General features: G+C 40.9%; 3 protein-coding genes across 3 annotated transcripts in view; 2 read left to right on the forward strand and 1 right to left on the reverse strand.

The window, feature by feature from the left end:
• LOC310874292 (carnitine O-palmitoyltransferase 1, liver isoform-like) overlaps positions 1-4,900 on the forward strand; it is a 28,988-nt gene extending 24,088 nt beyond the window's left edge. The window contains exons 14-20 of the mRNA XM_083787034.1: positions 155-319; positions 466-594; positions 765-920; positions 1,031-1,144; positions 2,012-2,104; positions 2,611-2,749; positions 2,940-4,900. Coding sequence (XP_083643160.1) covers positions 155-319; positions 466-594; positions 765-920; positions 1,031-1,144; positions 2,012-2,104; positions 2,611-2,736 — 783 coding nt within the window. The 3' untranslated portion in view covers positions 2,737-2,749; positions 2,940-4,900. The remainder of the gene's footprint in view (positions 1-154; positions 320-465; positions 595-764; positions 921-1,030; positions 1,145-2,011; positions 2,105-2,610; positions 2,750-2,939) is intronic.
• Positions 4,901-8,883: 3,983 nt separating this feature from the next.
• LOC310874505 (troponin T, slow skeletal muscle-like) lies at positions 8,884-12,000 on the forward strand (the record flags this gene model as incomplete). Its single annotated transcript, XM_083787324.1, has 8 exons — positions 8,884-8,940; positions 9,045-9,161; positions 9,529-9,606; positions 10,609-10,726; positions 11,055-11,160; positions 11,482-11,572; positions 11,722-11,762; positions 11,940-12,000. 8 exons carry the CDS (start codon positions 8,884-8,886, stop codon positions 11,983-11,985), a joined length of 654 nt encoding a protein of 217 aa, XP_083643450.1. The 3' UTR covers positions 11,986-12,000.
• Positions 12,001-12,895: 895 nt separating this feature from the next.
• On the reverse strand, positions 12,896-18,396 carry dnaaf3l (dynein axonemal assembly factor 3 like; the record flags this gene model as incomplete). Its single annotated transcript, XM_083787566.1, has 11 exons — positions 12,896-13,040; positions 13,424-13,498; positions 13,784-13,898; positions 14,011-14,170; positions 14,301-14,423; positions 14,602-14,724; positions 15,065-15,265; positions 15,677-15,831; positions 17,302-17,395; positions 17,538-17,644; positions 18,315-18,396. The coding sequence occupies 11 exons, from the start codon at positions 18,394-18,396 to the stop codon at positions 12,896-12,898; spliced, it is 1,380 nt and encodes a 459-aa protein (XP_083643692.1).
• Positions 18,397-18,501: the final 105 nt, after the last annotated feature.

Consider the following 18,501-nt stretch of genomic DNA (forward strand, 5'->3'; position numbering starts at 1 on the left):
TCATCTAAAACTAGCTCCATGTAAACATGGATGGTTTTAAAGTCATTTGGCTGCTTTGTCTACTTTTCTTAGCAATTTTTGGGCCGTATTCAGCTGCTAATTTGTTCATTTGCGTGCGTGCATGCGTGTGTGCGTGCGCCTGTGTCCATCCCAGTGTCAGGAGCAGGTCTCCCAGTCTCTGGCGGTAGCCCAGGCTCTGGCGGATGACGTGGACTTTCACGTCTTCTCTTTTCGGGACTTTGGCAAGGGCAGGATCAAGAAGTGTAGAATCAGTCCAGATGCCTTCATTCAGATGGCTCTTCAGCTGGCTTACTTCAGGGTGAGATTGGCTCTCCGAGCACGCACACACACAGACACACACACACACACACACACACACACACACACAGTTGACCACAATAAATATTCCCATGTACAATGAAGTGTAAGTCCTTCCCGTCGGGTTCTGTGTCTCTCGTCCCTCAGGACAGAGGGATGTTCTGTCTGACCTATGAGGCCTCCATGACCCGGCTGTTCAGGGAAGGCAGAACGGAGACCGTTCGCTCCTGCAGTAACGAGAGCTGTGCCTTTATTAGAGCGCTGGACGCAGGAGAGGTCAGTGATAAGTTCACATTCACAAGTTAAAATATATATATATATGTTGTAGTGAAAGTGTGAAAGCCTTGGTGTTTGTGATAACCACGGGCAGACTGCTATTAACCACGGTGTCCAGTTTTCTAATGCAGCATTCATGCCACGGGGTCACTCCCACCTTTCTCCACCAGGGGTCAGACATGTGCAGGCGTATGTTCAGCAATGCCTCAGAGAAGCACCAGAACCTGTACCGCATGGCCATGACTGGAGCTGGCATCGACAGGCACCTCTTCTGTCTCTATGTGGTTTCCAAATACCTCGGCATCGAGTCTCCCTTCTTGAAAGAGGTGTTTGGTCTATTTCTATTCATGTCTGTAAACGTTTTTTTAAATACCCGGTACTGACAAAGATACAACAAACCAATGCTTTGACTGCCTGTGTGTGTTTTTCTACTCAGGTACTGTCGGAGCCGTGGAGGCTGTCTACCAGCCAGACTCCAGTCCAGCAGGTGGAGCTGTTTGACCTGGTCAACCACCCAGAGTACATCTCCTGTGGGGGAGGCTTCGGCCCAGTAAGTGCCTCCCTCTCAACCTAACCACTAAGTTAGAACCCATCTAGTCTTAGAGAACTGGACTGGAGTTACAACCAGGGGTCATCAATATGTCCATACACGGACAATGTGTCCGTGGCAAAGACTTGATCTGTTGGTCATGTCCGTGGGACATTTTAGATTTTCTGTTTTACACACCACTATGATGTTTGATCACAAGACCCAATTACTCTATGTCAATCTCCAGGTTTTCTTCAGAATTTGTATGGCAATTATTTATTATGACACTATGGCACATTAGGAGTCCAACTAGTATTAGTGGTTCTCAAATGTTTTATTTGCAACGTCCCCTGTAACCAAACGGACCCTTATGGGACCATTTGGTTCCATTTGAACAATCTCAGTTACAGACCTGTTATTCAGAGCTATCTATAAATGTGTTTCTGATAATATTATTATCCACTCATTTTGTATGTCCGTGGCAAAAAAGATTGTTGACAAAAATGTCCACAACATGATCCATGGTTACACTGTACTTGGACCACTTTTTCCGTCTACCCTAAATCCCTTCACCAAAAATAGCCGATCTACAAGCTTGTATATTGGCTATTTCTGGCTAACGTTCCCCCAGAATATGGATGGGTTCAAGTGGTTCATAGTTTATTTTCTACCATACCTTTCCTAGCTCCAAGCTTTAAAAACAATGTAAAAGTTTAAAAAAAAAGTAGCCTTTTATAGAATATTTAGTATTATAGTATGTATGCATTGTTGTAACTGTTTTTTATATATTTTTTCCACTTCATCTGGGTGTTGCTCAGTAGCAAAGGTTCTGTCTCTGGGAGTAGTGTTTGAGTCATGGAGGTTAAGTACTGTCTGTGTCTCTGCTAGGTGGCAGACGATGGTTATGGGGTGTCTTACATCATTGTGGGAGAAAAGATGATTAACTTCCACATCTCTTGCAAGCACTCATGTCCAGACACTGTAAGTACAACCCAAAGTACTGGGTGTCACCGAGGTGTGGCATCCAGTGTCCAGTGAGCCTCTCGTCTTTTACTGAAGTTGACTTTGATTTAAAACCATTTTTAGTTATTGACATTAATATTTTCATAAAAGCATTTAAAGGGCGACTTTAAGGGCCCATTTTTAGCATAACATCTACGTAAAACCGCCTGGGTTGTCAATGTTAGGCCAGTGGCTAGAGCAAGCTCTCCAGGCAACGCAATGGGACATGTTATTGTGTGTTAGATTTTCACATCCTCACAATATATACAATGCGCTTCAGGTGAAAAATTGGTGAAGTTACCCTTTTATGTCCTGTTACAGTTGACAAAGTATGCCCTGTAAATACGGTATATGAATGCGTGACAATGACAAGAGATAAGGCCCAATGTCTAATTTGGCTATGACTACGTCTACTAGTACGGTTTACTAGTTATTTACATATTTTTATAAACTTTTACTCTCTGCGTTCTCTGTGTCCCCTGAAGGGTGCCCACAAGTTTGGTGCTCAGATCCAAAAAGCCTTGCTGGACCTAGCACAACTAATGTCTCCAGACCAAAAGGAATCCGGCAAACAGGAAGCGTGCCGGCCCCGGGTCAAGAAAGAGCAGTAGAGTTAAGAGACTTGGCTGTATTTTGCGTGTCTTAAGTACCAGGTCTTATTCCCTAACTTGAGTAAACTAAAGACCTGGAGGCGTGATCAATGCCATTTGGCTATTCTGAGCGGCCAAAGAGCATTGATCACGCCTCCAGGTCTTTAGTTTACTCAAGTTAGGGAATAAGACCTGGTACTTAAGACACGCAAAATACAGCCCTCAAGCACATGGAGGAGGACGAGAGATGTACTGTGACTGTTGCCAAAAGGGAAAGGAAAGGCATGGTGTAACTGATATTTTTTAAGTGAATTGTTATGAAGTGCTAAATGTCTATTAGCAGTGTGTTGTGAGATTATGTTTCAAGAAGAAAGAGAGATCTCCTTGCGTTTATCATGTTATGACATGACATGTGAAAACATGTCTCACAACACACTGCCACAAAACCTTTGGCAGCGGTGAGAGGAGGACAATGGTCCACAGCAAAACAACTTCAGCAAGAAGGGTTGTACAGTGAAAAAAGGAGGTAGCCAGCATTGAAATTGAAATATAAAATTGTATTTATTTATCTAATCTTGAAAGTATTCATATTTTTTACTTGATTCAGCATCCAATCCATTTCATTCTGGATAAAAATGTACAGTACCCCAACTGAGCAATTTGTTATCATGAATAACACCATTCAAAAACAAGATTGAAATGTATCAAACTTGATTTTTTAATTCTTATTCTGGTACAGTTTTTTATACTTTAAATCTGGTATGTTTGCACAGCAGTGAATAAGTATATTGTTGTTGTCGGGTGGAGACCTTTTATGTCCAAAACCGTTCCTTTTTTGAATTATTTTATAAACCTTTTAAAATGGTGAAGATAGCCGATCTACAAGCTCATACGTGTTGTGAGTTTGTAGATGTGCTATTTTGTGTGACACTCTTGTATGAAGAGTGAAGTAGGGTATTCATTTACAAAAAAAATAGAAATATGGAGATAAAACATTTCTGCCGGACAGCAACAAAATGGCATTTAATAGTATGCCACACTTTGCACTGTGTCACGACTTGCCGGTCATCAGACTTCAACAGTCAACAGTAATTATTTGTAAAAATAAATAAAAAATAAGATAGGCACATGGCTCACCATACAGTGATTCCATGAGCACAGTAAAACCTACTTTATGCTTTGTCGCGTCTTGAGACACATTGTGAGCTTGTACAGTAGGTCTGATATTTTCATGCAACAAAGTATGAATTTCATTTCTAGGTTGTTTGAGTCATAGGAACTCTTTGAGGTGCAGCTCAGTCTCTCATGAAAGACTAACGGAGCAGAACAGAGCGGAAGATGATTTCCTAAAGGCCATTGATTTCCTGTTTCCACCTGTTTAAATTTGACATTTCTACAGTGGTGACAGCAAAGAACTGGGGAATCTACTTCTACTTTGTACCACGCTGTAATGTTGATACTTTACTCTACTGTCTAGAGTAGCATATGATTGTACTGTGGTATATCTTTTCTGTTGAGAATGCCATGCTGTTATAATATACAGTACTGAAATTACTTTTCTTATTTAAATTAATCAATATCCACATAATTTCACTGTTATAATGCAATGCCAATTGCCAACTCACTGGCCACTTTGTGTTTGTTATATTTAGTCAGTTATTTGAGATGATTATTATTTTCAAATTTACTATAAACTGTTTGGTGCTGTATTCAACTGTATTTCAACACTCTGTAGCAGGCTTTAAGTTTGCCAATGTTCAAAGTTTTATCAACTTCACAACTTTGTTGGACATCTCTTTTGTATATTTCTGTTGGTTTTCATGTATGCTATGAAACAGACACCATAACAATGCAAGCTGATATATTTGAACAGTATATGTGCAGGTGATCAAGCTGCGTTGTGAGTTGGATCTGGAGTGCTTCAAGTGGCTTTCTATACGCAGGGCCTTTTGATCTCAAAGGCCACTGCGCATGTCACCAGTGGCAGTGACACGGATGCTTGGGACATTTTACATTGCTTACACACAGTGACTCTTTTCTTAGTTTCCTCACTCCAGATCAACCACCGAACAGCCAAGCTTGTCTCTCTACTTAATCTATGTTCCTATATTGTCAGCCTTCTTTTTTTTAAGGAAAATTACAAGAAAAGCTGAATTCACTTTTTTATTAAAAAAAACAAAGCGTCTCAGTTGTATTTGTTTCTTTTTGTTCATTTGTGTGGCGGATTAACGGCTAAGGAAGTGCATCCACATCTCTAAAGTCACAGAGGACTAGCCTATAGTTCATACCCAGAGACATGCACCCCAAATATGTGGAGACTTCTGGGGATGACCTAACAATATGAATTAATGTCTATCTAAAATATTAATGGATGTGTACTGTCTGTCAACAGACCTTTTACAGTGAGTATACACAGTATATATCTGGATGAAAATATGTGCAATCTAACAACGGTCTATGAGTTAATAAGAGGCATCTGTCAAAGTTAGGCAAATATACAGCACAGTAGCCATATGCAAGTACAGTAGGCCAGAGTCCATGCAGGACTCAGTCGGTAGTCAAAAGTGTACAGAAGGTCTTAATTTCTCACATGGGGGTCAGGCTTGTTTGTGGAGCCTGATGGCTACTGGCCCAAACCACTGAACAAGGTGTGTTAAGTGAGGCTCAACATGCACCCTCATCTTCACAAGCTGCTCATCTACCCTTCAACTGACAATGGGTCTTCTTTATAGGTGGCAGTGGCACATGCAGTTAAGTTGATGAGACTGATGTATTGAAAACTGTATTTTCACCTTTTCAGCAGTGTTTGTGAACTTCTTTTGCTGGCCTGTGTCTCCACTGTCGTCTGTCACTGTTTTTGTGTCTATCTTTCTGATCTTCCTAGTTAAGACTCTTGTGGCTGTCTGTGCTCCCAACAGAGAACCACCTGTCCCTTTGTATCTTGTGTCAGTGGTGATCCTTTCAATCATTATCATTCTGCCTGTCAACTTTATTTTGCTCCCTCAATAATCCTCTCAGTATAGTTCCCAACCAATCCGTCCTTGACAGGCAGGCACGCGCACATGCAGACACACACACACACACACACACACACACACACCTTGGTATACCCCTATATAGCCAACAGTAACAGTATGCCTCCATTCTAGTCATTACTCTGGATTCCACCATTAGTGTCGACCGGTCCTTTTCTTCTTTCATCACTTGTGCAGGTATGTACATTATTTCTTTCTAAGGTATATTGTATTCTGTGTGCTGCATGACCTCACTGCAATGTCAGTTGTTTTCGGTTGTTGTTGTACAATCATTTATTGAAACATCATCCACCACTGAGTGAGGCATCATTTGTGCTCAGCCCTACATTATTGTACACTCTCCTCCATATTATGAAGGGCCCCATTCCATACTGCAAGTCAGTGTGCCTTCAGCTCCAATGCATACGTATGGTTGAAACATGTTGGCCCGTTGTCCTCTTTTAAATTTTGGGATGTTCGGATCTTCTGTTATATATATATATATATATATATATATAATTATTCCCACATTTTTTGTTTTTTTTTGTTTTTCAATGTTTTCCCCCCAATACATACATTGATAAGTTGAAGTGACCGGCAACAACTTTCAGTTGTAAGATATAAGATATATCTTTTGCACTGTATAATTAAATGTGGGTAACTGATAGGGTGTGAAAGCTAAACATGAGTTATACACACGTTTGCTTACATGTGTAAACACACAAGTAAATTTGGTCTGTGTTTTGAGCTAAGTTGGGAAATATGGCAATTATGTCTTATTTTATACTTAAAAACGTATACATAGGCCTAGTGGCCTACATATAGATGATGAAACGATTGCATGCCAGTTGACACATCATCATTGTGTAATCTTGTTAGGTTCATTTGCACAGGATTGGTTTGTTTGGTCAAACAAACCCCTTTAACAATGAAGCCGTAAGTGATGGATTCCTGCCCAAATCCCTCATCTGCCTTTTGTTAGCCCTTTGTTTGCTCAGATTGTCATGCTCAAGCGTTGAGGTCAAGGCTAAAAGAGGCTTCAGTTCTTGATCTACTGTGTTAATGCACTCAAACACAGTGTGTTCTGGCGAGCCATCCAGTTGTCGGTGTGGAACAGTGTTTTGGAACATTAAGACATTGTTGAGGTGTCTGGTGGAGAGCCTCTTTAGTTCCGTTCTCTGATTCTTATCTTCAATCGTTGCGTCCAATTGTTTGTATATGCTTCTGCTGTTTTCACAAGGTCTCATCTGGAGCAAACATAACCTCTCCCTCCCATATTCCAGTGCTGAATCACATTAAATAATGATGATCAATGATAACATTGATTTAATAGATAGGAGCGGTCAACACTGAGACCTCCTTGCTTCATGTTTAAATCCTAGTACATCAGGCGGTAATAATTGACATGGATGGTGTTAATAGTGGCCTGCAGGCCAGCCTAATCTCTCCATCCCTTGTTCTCTCTTGCAAATTTTAACCATGAGGATTCCTCAACTGATTCAGGGTAACTGGACACTGCTCCAGTCTGGAGTCTATGGCCAATTCTATTCCTAGCTCATTGGTAAAAAAAAACAGCCTTTCTTTTAACACTTCCCCCTTCCGTCTGTTAGTATTGGAATACTATTTTTGAAATGTTCTGTTAATATTAAATTAGAGCACCGTTGGATATATAATGTATACAGTATACCTGTTGTACATTTGTCTAAATAATATGTATCTTCTGGTCTCCCTCTAGCCGTGGCATGTCAGAGCATGAGTGAGTTATTTGACTTACCAGTCAAAATTATCGTCTCTATTTTACAAAAATGTATATCATATACAATACATTATTGCCCATAATATGCCTGACATGTACTTTTGTGTCTCTCCTTTTTCAGGGAACATCAGGAGGGTAAGAAGCATCATTATTTATAGAATTCTGGTTGCTGATCTATCATTTCATTTGTTTACTTTGTCATGCACTCTTTGTCTTTCTGCAGAGGAAGATGATGAACAAGGAGATGGAGGTGATAGAATTATCTTCAACTCTATAGATTTCAAAGCCATTCATTCATCATAGTCGGTTTGCTTACTGTAATCTGTACCATGCAGGGAGACTTCCTACGCTCATATTTGCATAATGTAAATATTTGAGAATTACACAAAAACATCTAACTATAAATGCACCAAGTCTCTGTGTGTGTGTGTGTACCGTCTGTAATCCAATTTAACTCGAGAATCGTTTGCACACCGACTTCAAATCCGACACACACGTTCCACCCCACCACATGGGGGTGCAGCGCCCAGTGTCGAGTCGGTCGGACCCATGGTTGTCCAGAACCGCCCCCAGACAGTCCAATGGAGTTAAGAGGTTTTGTCCAATGCGTTTTTTACTACTTTCCATTGGTTCAATATTTTCGAAATGACACACACACGTAAAGGGTGTTCAGAAGCACTGCATGATTTATGGGGGAAATAAATCTAAAACCTCAAAAGTGGAGTTATGAGGTTTCCTCCGGACAGCAACGTTATGATAATTGTGAAACCTTGGCTTTGATGACCATTCCTTTCTAGTGTGCGCGCTGGTACCACTTATTGATATGTCTGTCTCAGTTATAGTGTTCCTTATATTAACCTTAATGCTTTCTAACCTTACTCCCAACTTGGCACAAAGAAGATGAGCGCCACAGATACAGCCAAAGGTATGTATGAAAGAATGTTTACACAATGAAGAACATGATTATGAGTGGTGGGTGATGGATGATGGTTGGTTTAAGCTGGCCTCACACTAATTGGACTCTGAGCTAGGTGTCACACCTGTTTTGCATCAAGCACACAGGATAAATCAGCCATGCCCCACACACAGAGAGAGAGAAAGAGAGAGAGAGAGAGCCTCTGTCATGACAGGTTGTTATCATATCTTATGTGGCTTTCTCATTCCTAATTTACCCTCTGTTGTAAGATGATGCTGCGTGTCAGAAATAGGCCATTTTGGGCATGCAACACTGCCTTAATACTGAGGAGAACAATGTATAAATCAGACATGCATCACGTTACTTGGCAACTAGAAATAAAGAGAACTTTGATACGTCTGTTTCTGCCCTCAATGAGCTATTTACAACATATGTTTTAAACATGTTTAATGTTTTATTGTTTTATGCTCCTTTGCAGACCCATGGTTTCCCAGCATTGTGCTCCTAAAATCCCTGAGGGGGACAGGGTAAATTTTGACGTAGGCTATGTTTCAACCCTTACTACAGAGTTTTTAAAATCAACTGGTGTATCATAACATGATTGTTGACAACAGTTGTCCTTGATTCCTACATTCTCACACAGGACATCCACAGGAAGAGGATGGAGAAGGATCTTTCGGAGTTACAGACTCTGATAGATGTTCACTTTGACCAGAGGAAGAAAGAGGAAGAGGAACTGATTGGACTGAAATATAGGATCGTAGGATCATTTCTTTCCCTCTTTTTAACAAAATTCTATAATGCTGTCATTCTTTCTTAGCTTCTACCTAGGATGTTTTTCGCCCCATTAGGCCATGGACCCATTGATAGAGACCCTGATATGAAAAGATATTTTAGATTCAATTAAATTGTGCAAATGCCATGAATAGAAATTGAATCAAAGTGGTGATATTGAAAAATAGAATAGGCTAGTCATATCTACTCATGTGGCTGGTGACCCCCTGGCACCCCCTGGACTCCTGGAGGATGACTGGGGATCCCGGACCACCTCACCACTGGCCTAGAGACCACAGGGGTGTGAGGTTACACTGGTGTTCTGACAACAACGTATGGGCTTTCTATTCTAGGAAAACCGTCGAGCGGAAAGGTCCGAACAGCAGCGAGTCCGGGCTGAAAAAGAACGTGACAGACAGACAAGAATTGCGGTAATTAAGCAGCAAAAGCATTAATTAGTGTTACTGCATGGGTAATTAACCACATTAAAAAGTGTAGCCTAATTTAAAAGTGACAATATCAAATATTAACAAAATAATTTGAAAGTCCTACTTTAAATGTGTGGTGTTGTGGCACTATGCAGGTCTTACTTAAATGTATGTGGTTGTTTGCCTGCTTGTGTGTAATTGCATGTACACAGCTGCCTCTAACTCTATGTGTGTAGCAGGCAGACAGGCCATTAGTGTGTAGTGTATATTGCTCATAATAAGTCTGGTTGTCTTGTGGAAAAGCTATCCTGGAGCCCGCAGCTGAAACAGTAAATGGTTGGGACACATTCTCTGGTACTATATCCTGGATGGAGGGAAGCTCACATCCACTGATGTGCTGCTGTCCATCTGCAGCAGTTTGTGGTTGCAGTGCAGACAGTTCCCATGCCAGGCCGTGATGCATGCAGTTAGGAATGCTTTTGGCCTGTAGGATAAGGCCATAATACAAACTTCTTCAGCTGCCTTGGCTGAGCACCACCTGACCGTTGGTTCAAGAGTCAAGACCAAGGATAAATTCAATCAATCATGAAATAATAGATACAAACTAGATAAAGTGCCCCTCTGGCTCTGGGCACAGGTCTCCACTCTCCACCAGGGCATGTCAAGTTGTGGCCTCCAGGTGGCACTATAATAGGCCAATGTGAAAAGGGTGCAATTTCTTCTTATGCCTTGGATGATTTGAGGCATTTTGTTCCAAAAATGTGTTTTGCAAAAAAAACCTGTTGGTGGCGCTATAACAGGCCGTAAAAGGGTGGTTTTTATGTGCAATAATGTCTTCGTATTTAGGGTTCCTGGAGGCTGAAACTTTGACAGTCAAACGTGCCAATGAAAAAAAACAGTGACATAGTGACATCACAATATCATCCAGTCCCCCTTATTTATTAAGTAAAGTATTTATAAATATTATTCATTCATATAACTCATTTAAAGAACGTTTTTCTTTAGGAGGAGCGACAGAGGAAAGAGGATGAAGAGGCAAGGAAAAGAGCAGATGATGATGCAAAGAAGAAGAAAGTGCTGTCAAACATGGGCGCTCACTTTGGAGGTTTCCTGGCTAAGGTCAGTGTTGCACTCATACAGAAATATTGAAATTGTGGCCAGATTTTCATTTCTACCTACTTTGACTATATTGAACATAGGATGTCCAGACCTGAAAGGTTAGTCATAAAATATTCTGGAAGGGTTGTGGACCAAGAATAAGTCTAACTGAGGACTATTGGGTCATTAATTACAACATATTGAAAGTTGGGTCCCAGTGAGGATCTAGTTGTAAAATTGTGACCCTGTCCGATTGACCCTTATAGATGGCTGAATTAACCTCAGCTCAGTTTGTTGAGTGATGTTGCTGGTTTCTCATTGTTCATCTCAGTTTCATTGTGTTCTGCAGGTAGAGCAGAGGAAAGGGAAGAAGCAGACAGGGAGAGAGATTAAGAAGAAAACTCTGGGAGAAAGACGCAAGCCACTGGACCTTGACAATCTGAGAGAGGACGGCCTGAGGTCAGTTAGAGAGGACTCGACAGACCTCAGATCCCTGTTAACTCTTTTTCCATCTGACAGATGTGGAGATGTTCTTTTTAACTTTGGAATATCTGTCTCAAACATGTTTCAAGTCTCTGCAAGTTGTGTTTCATACCATACAAAACCAAATATCACAATATTTCTGACCAAATACCTCAATATTGATAGTGTGACAATAATAATAAATGTATTTTTTCTAAATTTGTCAAAAAGCTTGTAGACTCTTGTAGAGAATAAGCACTAAGCAGATAATGGAAGCTCTAGTTCTCTGCTGATGCTGTGTGACTGTGTGTCCTAAAGGGAGCGAGCCATGGAGATGTGGGAATGGATCTACCAGCTGGAGTCTGAGAAGTTTGACCTGGCCGATGAGATGAAGGGACAGAAGTATGAAGTGAGTACATTGATTTTTGGTTTCTATACAGTCAAATCTTCAGTGTTGATCTAGCTCAGAGTTACAGTTACTGTTGATATTAAAATGACTTACAATTTAAGGGCAAAGCCTGGAAAAATATAGCATAGAGTGACTTTTTATGATTTCAGATCAATGTCCTCCTGAACAGAATTCGGAACGCTCAAAAATTGTGAGTCCTACATTCTGAGTTTTTAGACATAAACCATAAAAACATGAATGAATGCAAAACCACAGTCATTACGCTATATTATGATGCCACATGTGTATTGATAGAGATTGCTAAGCATTGAATGTGATTTCTTTTAATATATTCTGCTCCACCTTTCTATCCATTTTCTCTATACAGCAAAAAGGTTCATGGAAAGGGCAAGGTTGGAGGACGCTGGAAGTGAACGCGCTTACACACACACACACACACACACACACACACACACACACACACACACACACACACACACACACACACACACACACACACACACCCCATCATCATCATCATCAGACCTTCAACTACTACAAGATACAACCTTTTGCCATGTGATATTCACAAAAAGTTATAACTGATATTAAAATAGAACAAACATGTTTTAATGATTGTCAATTCAATGGAGAATTCATAAAATATGGGGGATTGTACAAAAGTAATATATAATTTTTTAAATACAAACAATCAAAAAGAGTATGAAGAAAGAAACAAACCATTCATGTGCAATAATAAGAAAAACTGTTATGTGTAAAGAGCTCTGAATAAATATCAGCTTTACTCTCAGACAGTTTCATTTCTACAAATAATTCTCTTTGTTATTTGACCAGCTCTGTCCCTTCACAGTGAAATCCTTTCAGAGTTTATTGTGTCTTTCTTGTATGTTAGAGATATCGGAGTACCGAAACGATACCAGTGTGTCATTTAAACACATCTAGAACTGATGGGGGTCCTTGAAATTAAAAGGTTTGAGAACGACTTGAGCTAGGAATAAATATTAATTCCAATAATATTTGTTCATGTGTAGCTACAAGTTAGTTCAAATCAAATGTATAAAACAGTCCTGCAACATCAACTGAAGCAATCCAAATATGACTGTAAATGAAATATCATGTGATGTGTTACGTGGTATCGGAATAGCATACTGGTATACTCGCCGATGCCGATACCTGCATTTTAGGCAGTACCGGCATGTATTTTTACGATACAGGTATCGGAACAACTCTACTGTATGTTGTAAGGTACTGCTGGAGATGCTGGTGATTTGAGAGTCCACGCAGTATATTTAGAGCTGTGCCTGTGCCAGGATTCAGTCAGCGTTACTCAGTCTGCAGTGTGAAGGTTGCATGGACGTCATCACGCTCCATCTGCTCCCTCGTTGGTGCAAATCCAGCGTCTTTAGCCATGTCCACCACTCTCTCTGCAAAGCCCGCCACTTGCTGTTTGGTCAGGTCCAGTAGGTAACTGAGATGTACACAGTAAAACGGGTTAGTTTATTGTACGAACGTGGCGTTTTATTAGCAGATGCTCTTACGCAGACCAACTCGCAAGTGGGAAATCAAGTAAGCAATGTAAACATGAACCCCTAATAGTCAGCAAACGGTAAATAGTCACATGAGTAGAGAGAACAATGTAGTGCCTAAAAGAAACTAGGAAGAAGGAAGATCTCTGTTTAACTCAACATGACAACATTATTGAATGGCTGACCAAAGACAACAAATGCCATAAAATGTTATGTGTCTTATATGTATTTGTCATGTATAACAGAAAGCTATTTGGATGTCTGTATTGCAGGTGACTGAATTGTCACCATGGTAACAAGGCGGTGTTACTATAAAAACCCTCACTTGGCCAGTTCCACGATAAGCACAGCTCCCGGTGCTGCAATCTGTCTCAACGTAGGGTCCAACTGGTGCACCAAGCTACAATGAAAAACACACAGGCAATGAACGCGTGGTGATGGGAATCAAAGAAAACACAGTAGTCTGCAGAGTGGAGAAGTACGAATGAAAATACTGTCCTGACTCCTGACACATTTACTCAAATGTTTTCATGCCAAGGACCCCCAAATGAAGGTTAAAGTGGTAAAATAAAAACGGCTTCTCATTTTGCTGCGGATCTTCTGGAACAAACGTTACTTTGAGAACCACTGTTTACCGTATGTACAAATGATGCACTCAGACCTAGCCCTGCAAAATGTAACACACCTGGCGGCAATGTAGATAGTGTTGAAGAACTGGGAGTATTTCTGCTTCTCTGGCAGTTTCGAGAGCGAATCCAACGGCAAGAACGTCACTGAGACCCCATTCAGATGCATCAGATCTGGTACAAACAAATTTGGGTCAGGTTCAATAAAGACACATTTAACTAAGGTTACATTGGGTGTTTCTGTTTTATGGATTTTATGCAATGTGCTTTTGGTAGTATGTTTTACCATGAATGTTGGTGGTATGGTGGTGAGCCTCTGGCTGCATTAATGACTCCTTTGCTAACTCACTCCCTGTGTGTGGCTGGGAAGTAGTGGAGCGACTCCCTCTACAGGACAGGGAATGGAACAACACCTGCACATTTGCACAGGAGATATCCTGGGCTGTCTGTGCATTATGGAGGCAAAAACACAAGAAATTCACACTCAACACGCTTCAGTTGTATTGAAATGTAAACAGCTTAGCAAACTACTGAAATAAGCGACAGCGGTGCAGACGTGCAGTTATTACATTTTACCTTGACATGTTGCCCATTCTGCGTCTGTAATAGAGTCTTGTCATCGGTCTCAATGCCAAAGGAGAGGTAAGGGCTAGAAACAATGTCTCCCCAGTAGCCCCTAGCTGCCACTCTGTCACCCCTCTAACACACGCATGCACGCACACATGCACACACACACACACACACACACACACACACACACACACACACACACACACACACACACACACAGAGTCATTGAAGGTATGTATTTCCGTGGTATGACATCACAGCATCAGGCACTGTCTCATAATACACACATGTACGTACATTTACTTACATGACTGAATATGCGTGTGGAGAGCAAGGTTGGATTGGCTGTTTGGTAGATTCCTTCCCTCATCTCAAATGCCAAGCCCTTTTCCCTCCACTGAATGTACTGCTGTTTGTTGATGGCGCTGCACTAAACATATATAACAAGGAGTTACCAGAGCCCCCTTTGTCAACATTTTCAAAAATAGCTGATAAACTCACAAAGCATCACATTGCGATGCGTTAAGAGCTAGTATAGATTGTCTATTTTCGAATAGCAGGGAAAATAAAATAGGGCCTAAGTGGGCACCCCCTGGATCGCCAGAGGGTCCCCAGACCATACTTTGAGAACCAGTATCATAAGACACGTGCTACATACTGTATGCCCACCACTGTGTCTACATATTGTGGAGGTGGAACATTCAAATTCTAAAGATTCGAACGCCAATCTTTCTACCAACATAGAAATGGTATTCAGTGATATCATATACCCCTCTCTGATGCAGCTTCATGGTGAGGTCCCAGTCAAAGCAGCCCTGCCTGGAGTCATAGCGCTTTCCCAGGTGCTTCCTGACCCGGCCATCCCAGGCCGTGGTTATGGAGACGGGAGCGTCACGGCCAGAGGATGACGGTGATGGTGGAGGCTGGATCCACAGCTTGAATATCCTGACCAGCTCGTCGCGTTCCTTATACTGTGTAGAGGTGCAAATAAAATGGGATGGTGGCCTCTTACTGATATCTTTGTGTATAGCAAATACAATTACAATTACATCAGTGCAATTCTACTTGGTGACATCAGCCAGATCGATATGGGTTTGGCCGATATACTGTAGCTGCCATTATTTTACCTTTAAGGAGAATATTTTCAAATGTTTTCAAAAGTAGCGGATCTACAAGCTCACAACGAGCAATGAGCTTATATGTTTGAAGGTTTCCGAAATCGGTGGGCCAGGACTCTCCAAAATTGTCCCAAACATTCTGGCACGGATCAGGCTCTTTAAATGTGTAGTGTAAGCATGTTTGAAAACAACGTTTGAAAGCTTACACAAATGGAAAGCGGTGGATCACTATACACAGTATGTATTCCAGGATGTTCTATTTACCTTCAGCACAGTTGTGTCAAGACAGGGATGTGAGGCTGTTTCCTGCATGTCGCTGACAGACAGAGAGAGCTGGGACGCAACGTGCTTCAGTGTCTCCTCTGTCTGGCTGCGGATCTCACTGTTTCCAAACACCTCCAGGAAAGTCTCAGTCTTCTCTGTGATTAAATCATGCCGTGTTGGCATACTGTTAGTATGATAATACTTTCACTGAGCAGTCTCTTGTAGACACATTGTCCCCATTATGTCTAAGTTCAGCAGTACACATTCATATTAAAATGTGTTATGCTTAGATTCCCACACAGGAGGTGCGCATTCATTCTGTCGTGACTGGAATCTCTTTAATAGCTTTTTGTTTATCTGCACAGGAAGATGCTGTTATGGGCCTAGCTGTGTTTTGGGATCCCTGGAAATAAAACGTCTGGGTTTCCGAGGCTAGGGGATTGGTGCCTGAAGATCTGATTAAGGGGTGCCTGACTGCCTGTTAATCCTGTTAAAACTGTTAAAACTGCCCTTCCTGCCTGTTAAAACTGATTGATTAGAACATGAGGAGCATCTTGGGTGGATTGCTATTCATATTGTGGTTGGTTGATTAGAAATGTAAGGGTGGAGTCTGCAGAGTATATAAAGGAAACCGCTCAGTAGGAGTGTAGGTTGTCATGGGGAGAGGTTGACACTTTGCCTACTCCAATAATTTAAGTTTGTTTAATTGTGTTTTCTTTGGTTGCACATTTTGCCATTTTTGTTGTCTTGGCCTGAATCAACTTAAGCCTTTTTCTGCAACTCCAGGTCTGTTCCAGGTCTGTTCCATTTAGATTATTTTACTGACTTGGTTCTCAGGCATTCTCAAACCCACTTTGTGACAAATACAATTTCATAGAACACTTATTGATACAAAGTGCTAGTCTTAATACTAAAGAAAAATCTATTCAAACAGAACAAAAACATGACGTGTGCACAAAATACAGTGAAATAAAAACATTCAAGAGAATCAACATTAACTTTGACACAGTATAAACAATAAAACACACAGAACATATCACACAGTTGTGACAATATAATACAGTAGTGCAATGAGCAGAACAAAAAACAAACAAGGCAGAACAAAGACATAGGGCTATAAAATGGATCAAAGGTCAAAAGGTACATGGGAGAAAAAATTACGGAATAAATTAGTCTTTAGGAGTCTCTTAAAACCGTCAACTGACTCAGCATTTTTTAACGCCAGAGTCAAGGCATTCCATAGGGTAGGAGCTACCACAGCGAATGCCCGCTCACCCTTTGTTTTCAGCTTGGATGTGGGTATTTCTAGAAGACCTTTGTTGGAGGACGTGAGAGGTCTGACATTGGTCAGATTCTGGCTTTAATAGGAAGCCAGTGTAGTGCGGCTAATACTGGAGTTATAAATATATTAATTATAGTAAGGGCCTTGACCAAATCTAGCAATAACAAGGTATTAGGAAACCAAACAATTGGGCATGACTTCTAACTGTACTTATCTTAAATAAATTACATGGTTAGTACTGTATTTGGTTGTGTAAAGGATGAATTATAAATAACAGTGTGTAGTCACTGTAAACACAGACTGCCAGACCCTTAATTGACACTCATTTTCAATGTGGACTCACCATGAGGTCCCATGCTTTCTAGAGGCGTAAGAGCCAGATAGACGAGCAGCAATTGACGGGCAACCACCTCCATATTGTTTTCTATGACCCATATCTAGAGGGGAAACAGAAAGGTCACACACTATTGCACATCAGGCCAGTGGTTCTCAAAGTAGTGTGAACCACTGCATTAGATAGCCAGGCAGCCCTACACCTGTATATCGTCAGTAGATAAACAATGAGTACAATAGGCTCACATGAAGGGTATCGGTGTCCCTCAAACCGGCAATGGTCTTCAGAATGTGACGTGGATCTGCGCTGCCAACCAGCAAGATGTTTAACTCCCCCTCCTGTCTCTCAGAACCTATATGGGGGAGAGTGAGAGAAAGGGAGTGTATAGGCTAGGCTGCACCGCACCTGTATACATTTGATGGCAAAGTTGCAATGGTACACATAGTTCTATAGACAGTTAGACACATTTCATTATTCTAGTAGGCCTATTATTAATTGTCCTTTTTTTTTCTCCATGCACTTCACTTGCTTTGGCAATGAATGTTTGCCATCAATTCCATGCCAATAATACATTTAGAGGGTGGCTACTGGCTGTTGCAGCGCATACATTGCAGTAGCACACTGATTGATTGATTGGATTTATTGATTGTGATCGATTGATTTATTGATTGATAAACACTTTATTGAAAATGTATTTAAGAAATATGATATTTAGGACGCAAAAATCTGTTTCCATTGTGGTCCATTGTGGCACTAAAAGATTGATTGATTGATTGATTGATTGAAATATTTATTAACAGTTTGCAGAATTACAGTACATTTCAAGCACAAACTCAATACAAAGACTTTAACTGTGAGTGGACGACCCAATTAAGCATTACACTTGTTTACATCTGCCACATATCATTCAGTTATTTAGAAAACACAATCCAATCCAGCATCATTATAAAAAAGAAAGCTAGTGCTAATATAATTTCCTGAATAAAGATCACCTCTTAGTAGTATGTGCACGTTAATCTCACCTTCATTCAGCAGGTCTCGTGCAGGGCTAAAGCCCCACCAGGTCACACAGCCGGGGCCATCTAGAGTTTGTCCTGCGCTCATTCTGCAGACTGGGAGAAAAGAAAAGGAAAAAACACCTAGCCTATACTAATCGGTGAAAGTAGCTGCTGTTGATCGTGTAAAACTCCTGATTTAATTAATGCAAGT

Source organism: Protomyctophum parallelum, assembly GCF_964188405.1.
Source record: "Protomyctophum parallelum genome assembly, chromosome: 17".
NCBI classification, from domain to species: domain Eukaryota; kingdom Metazoa; phylum Chordata; class Actinopteri; order Myctophiformes; family Myctophidae; genus Protomyctophum; species Protomyctophum parallelum.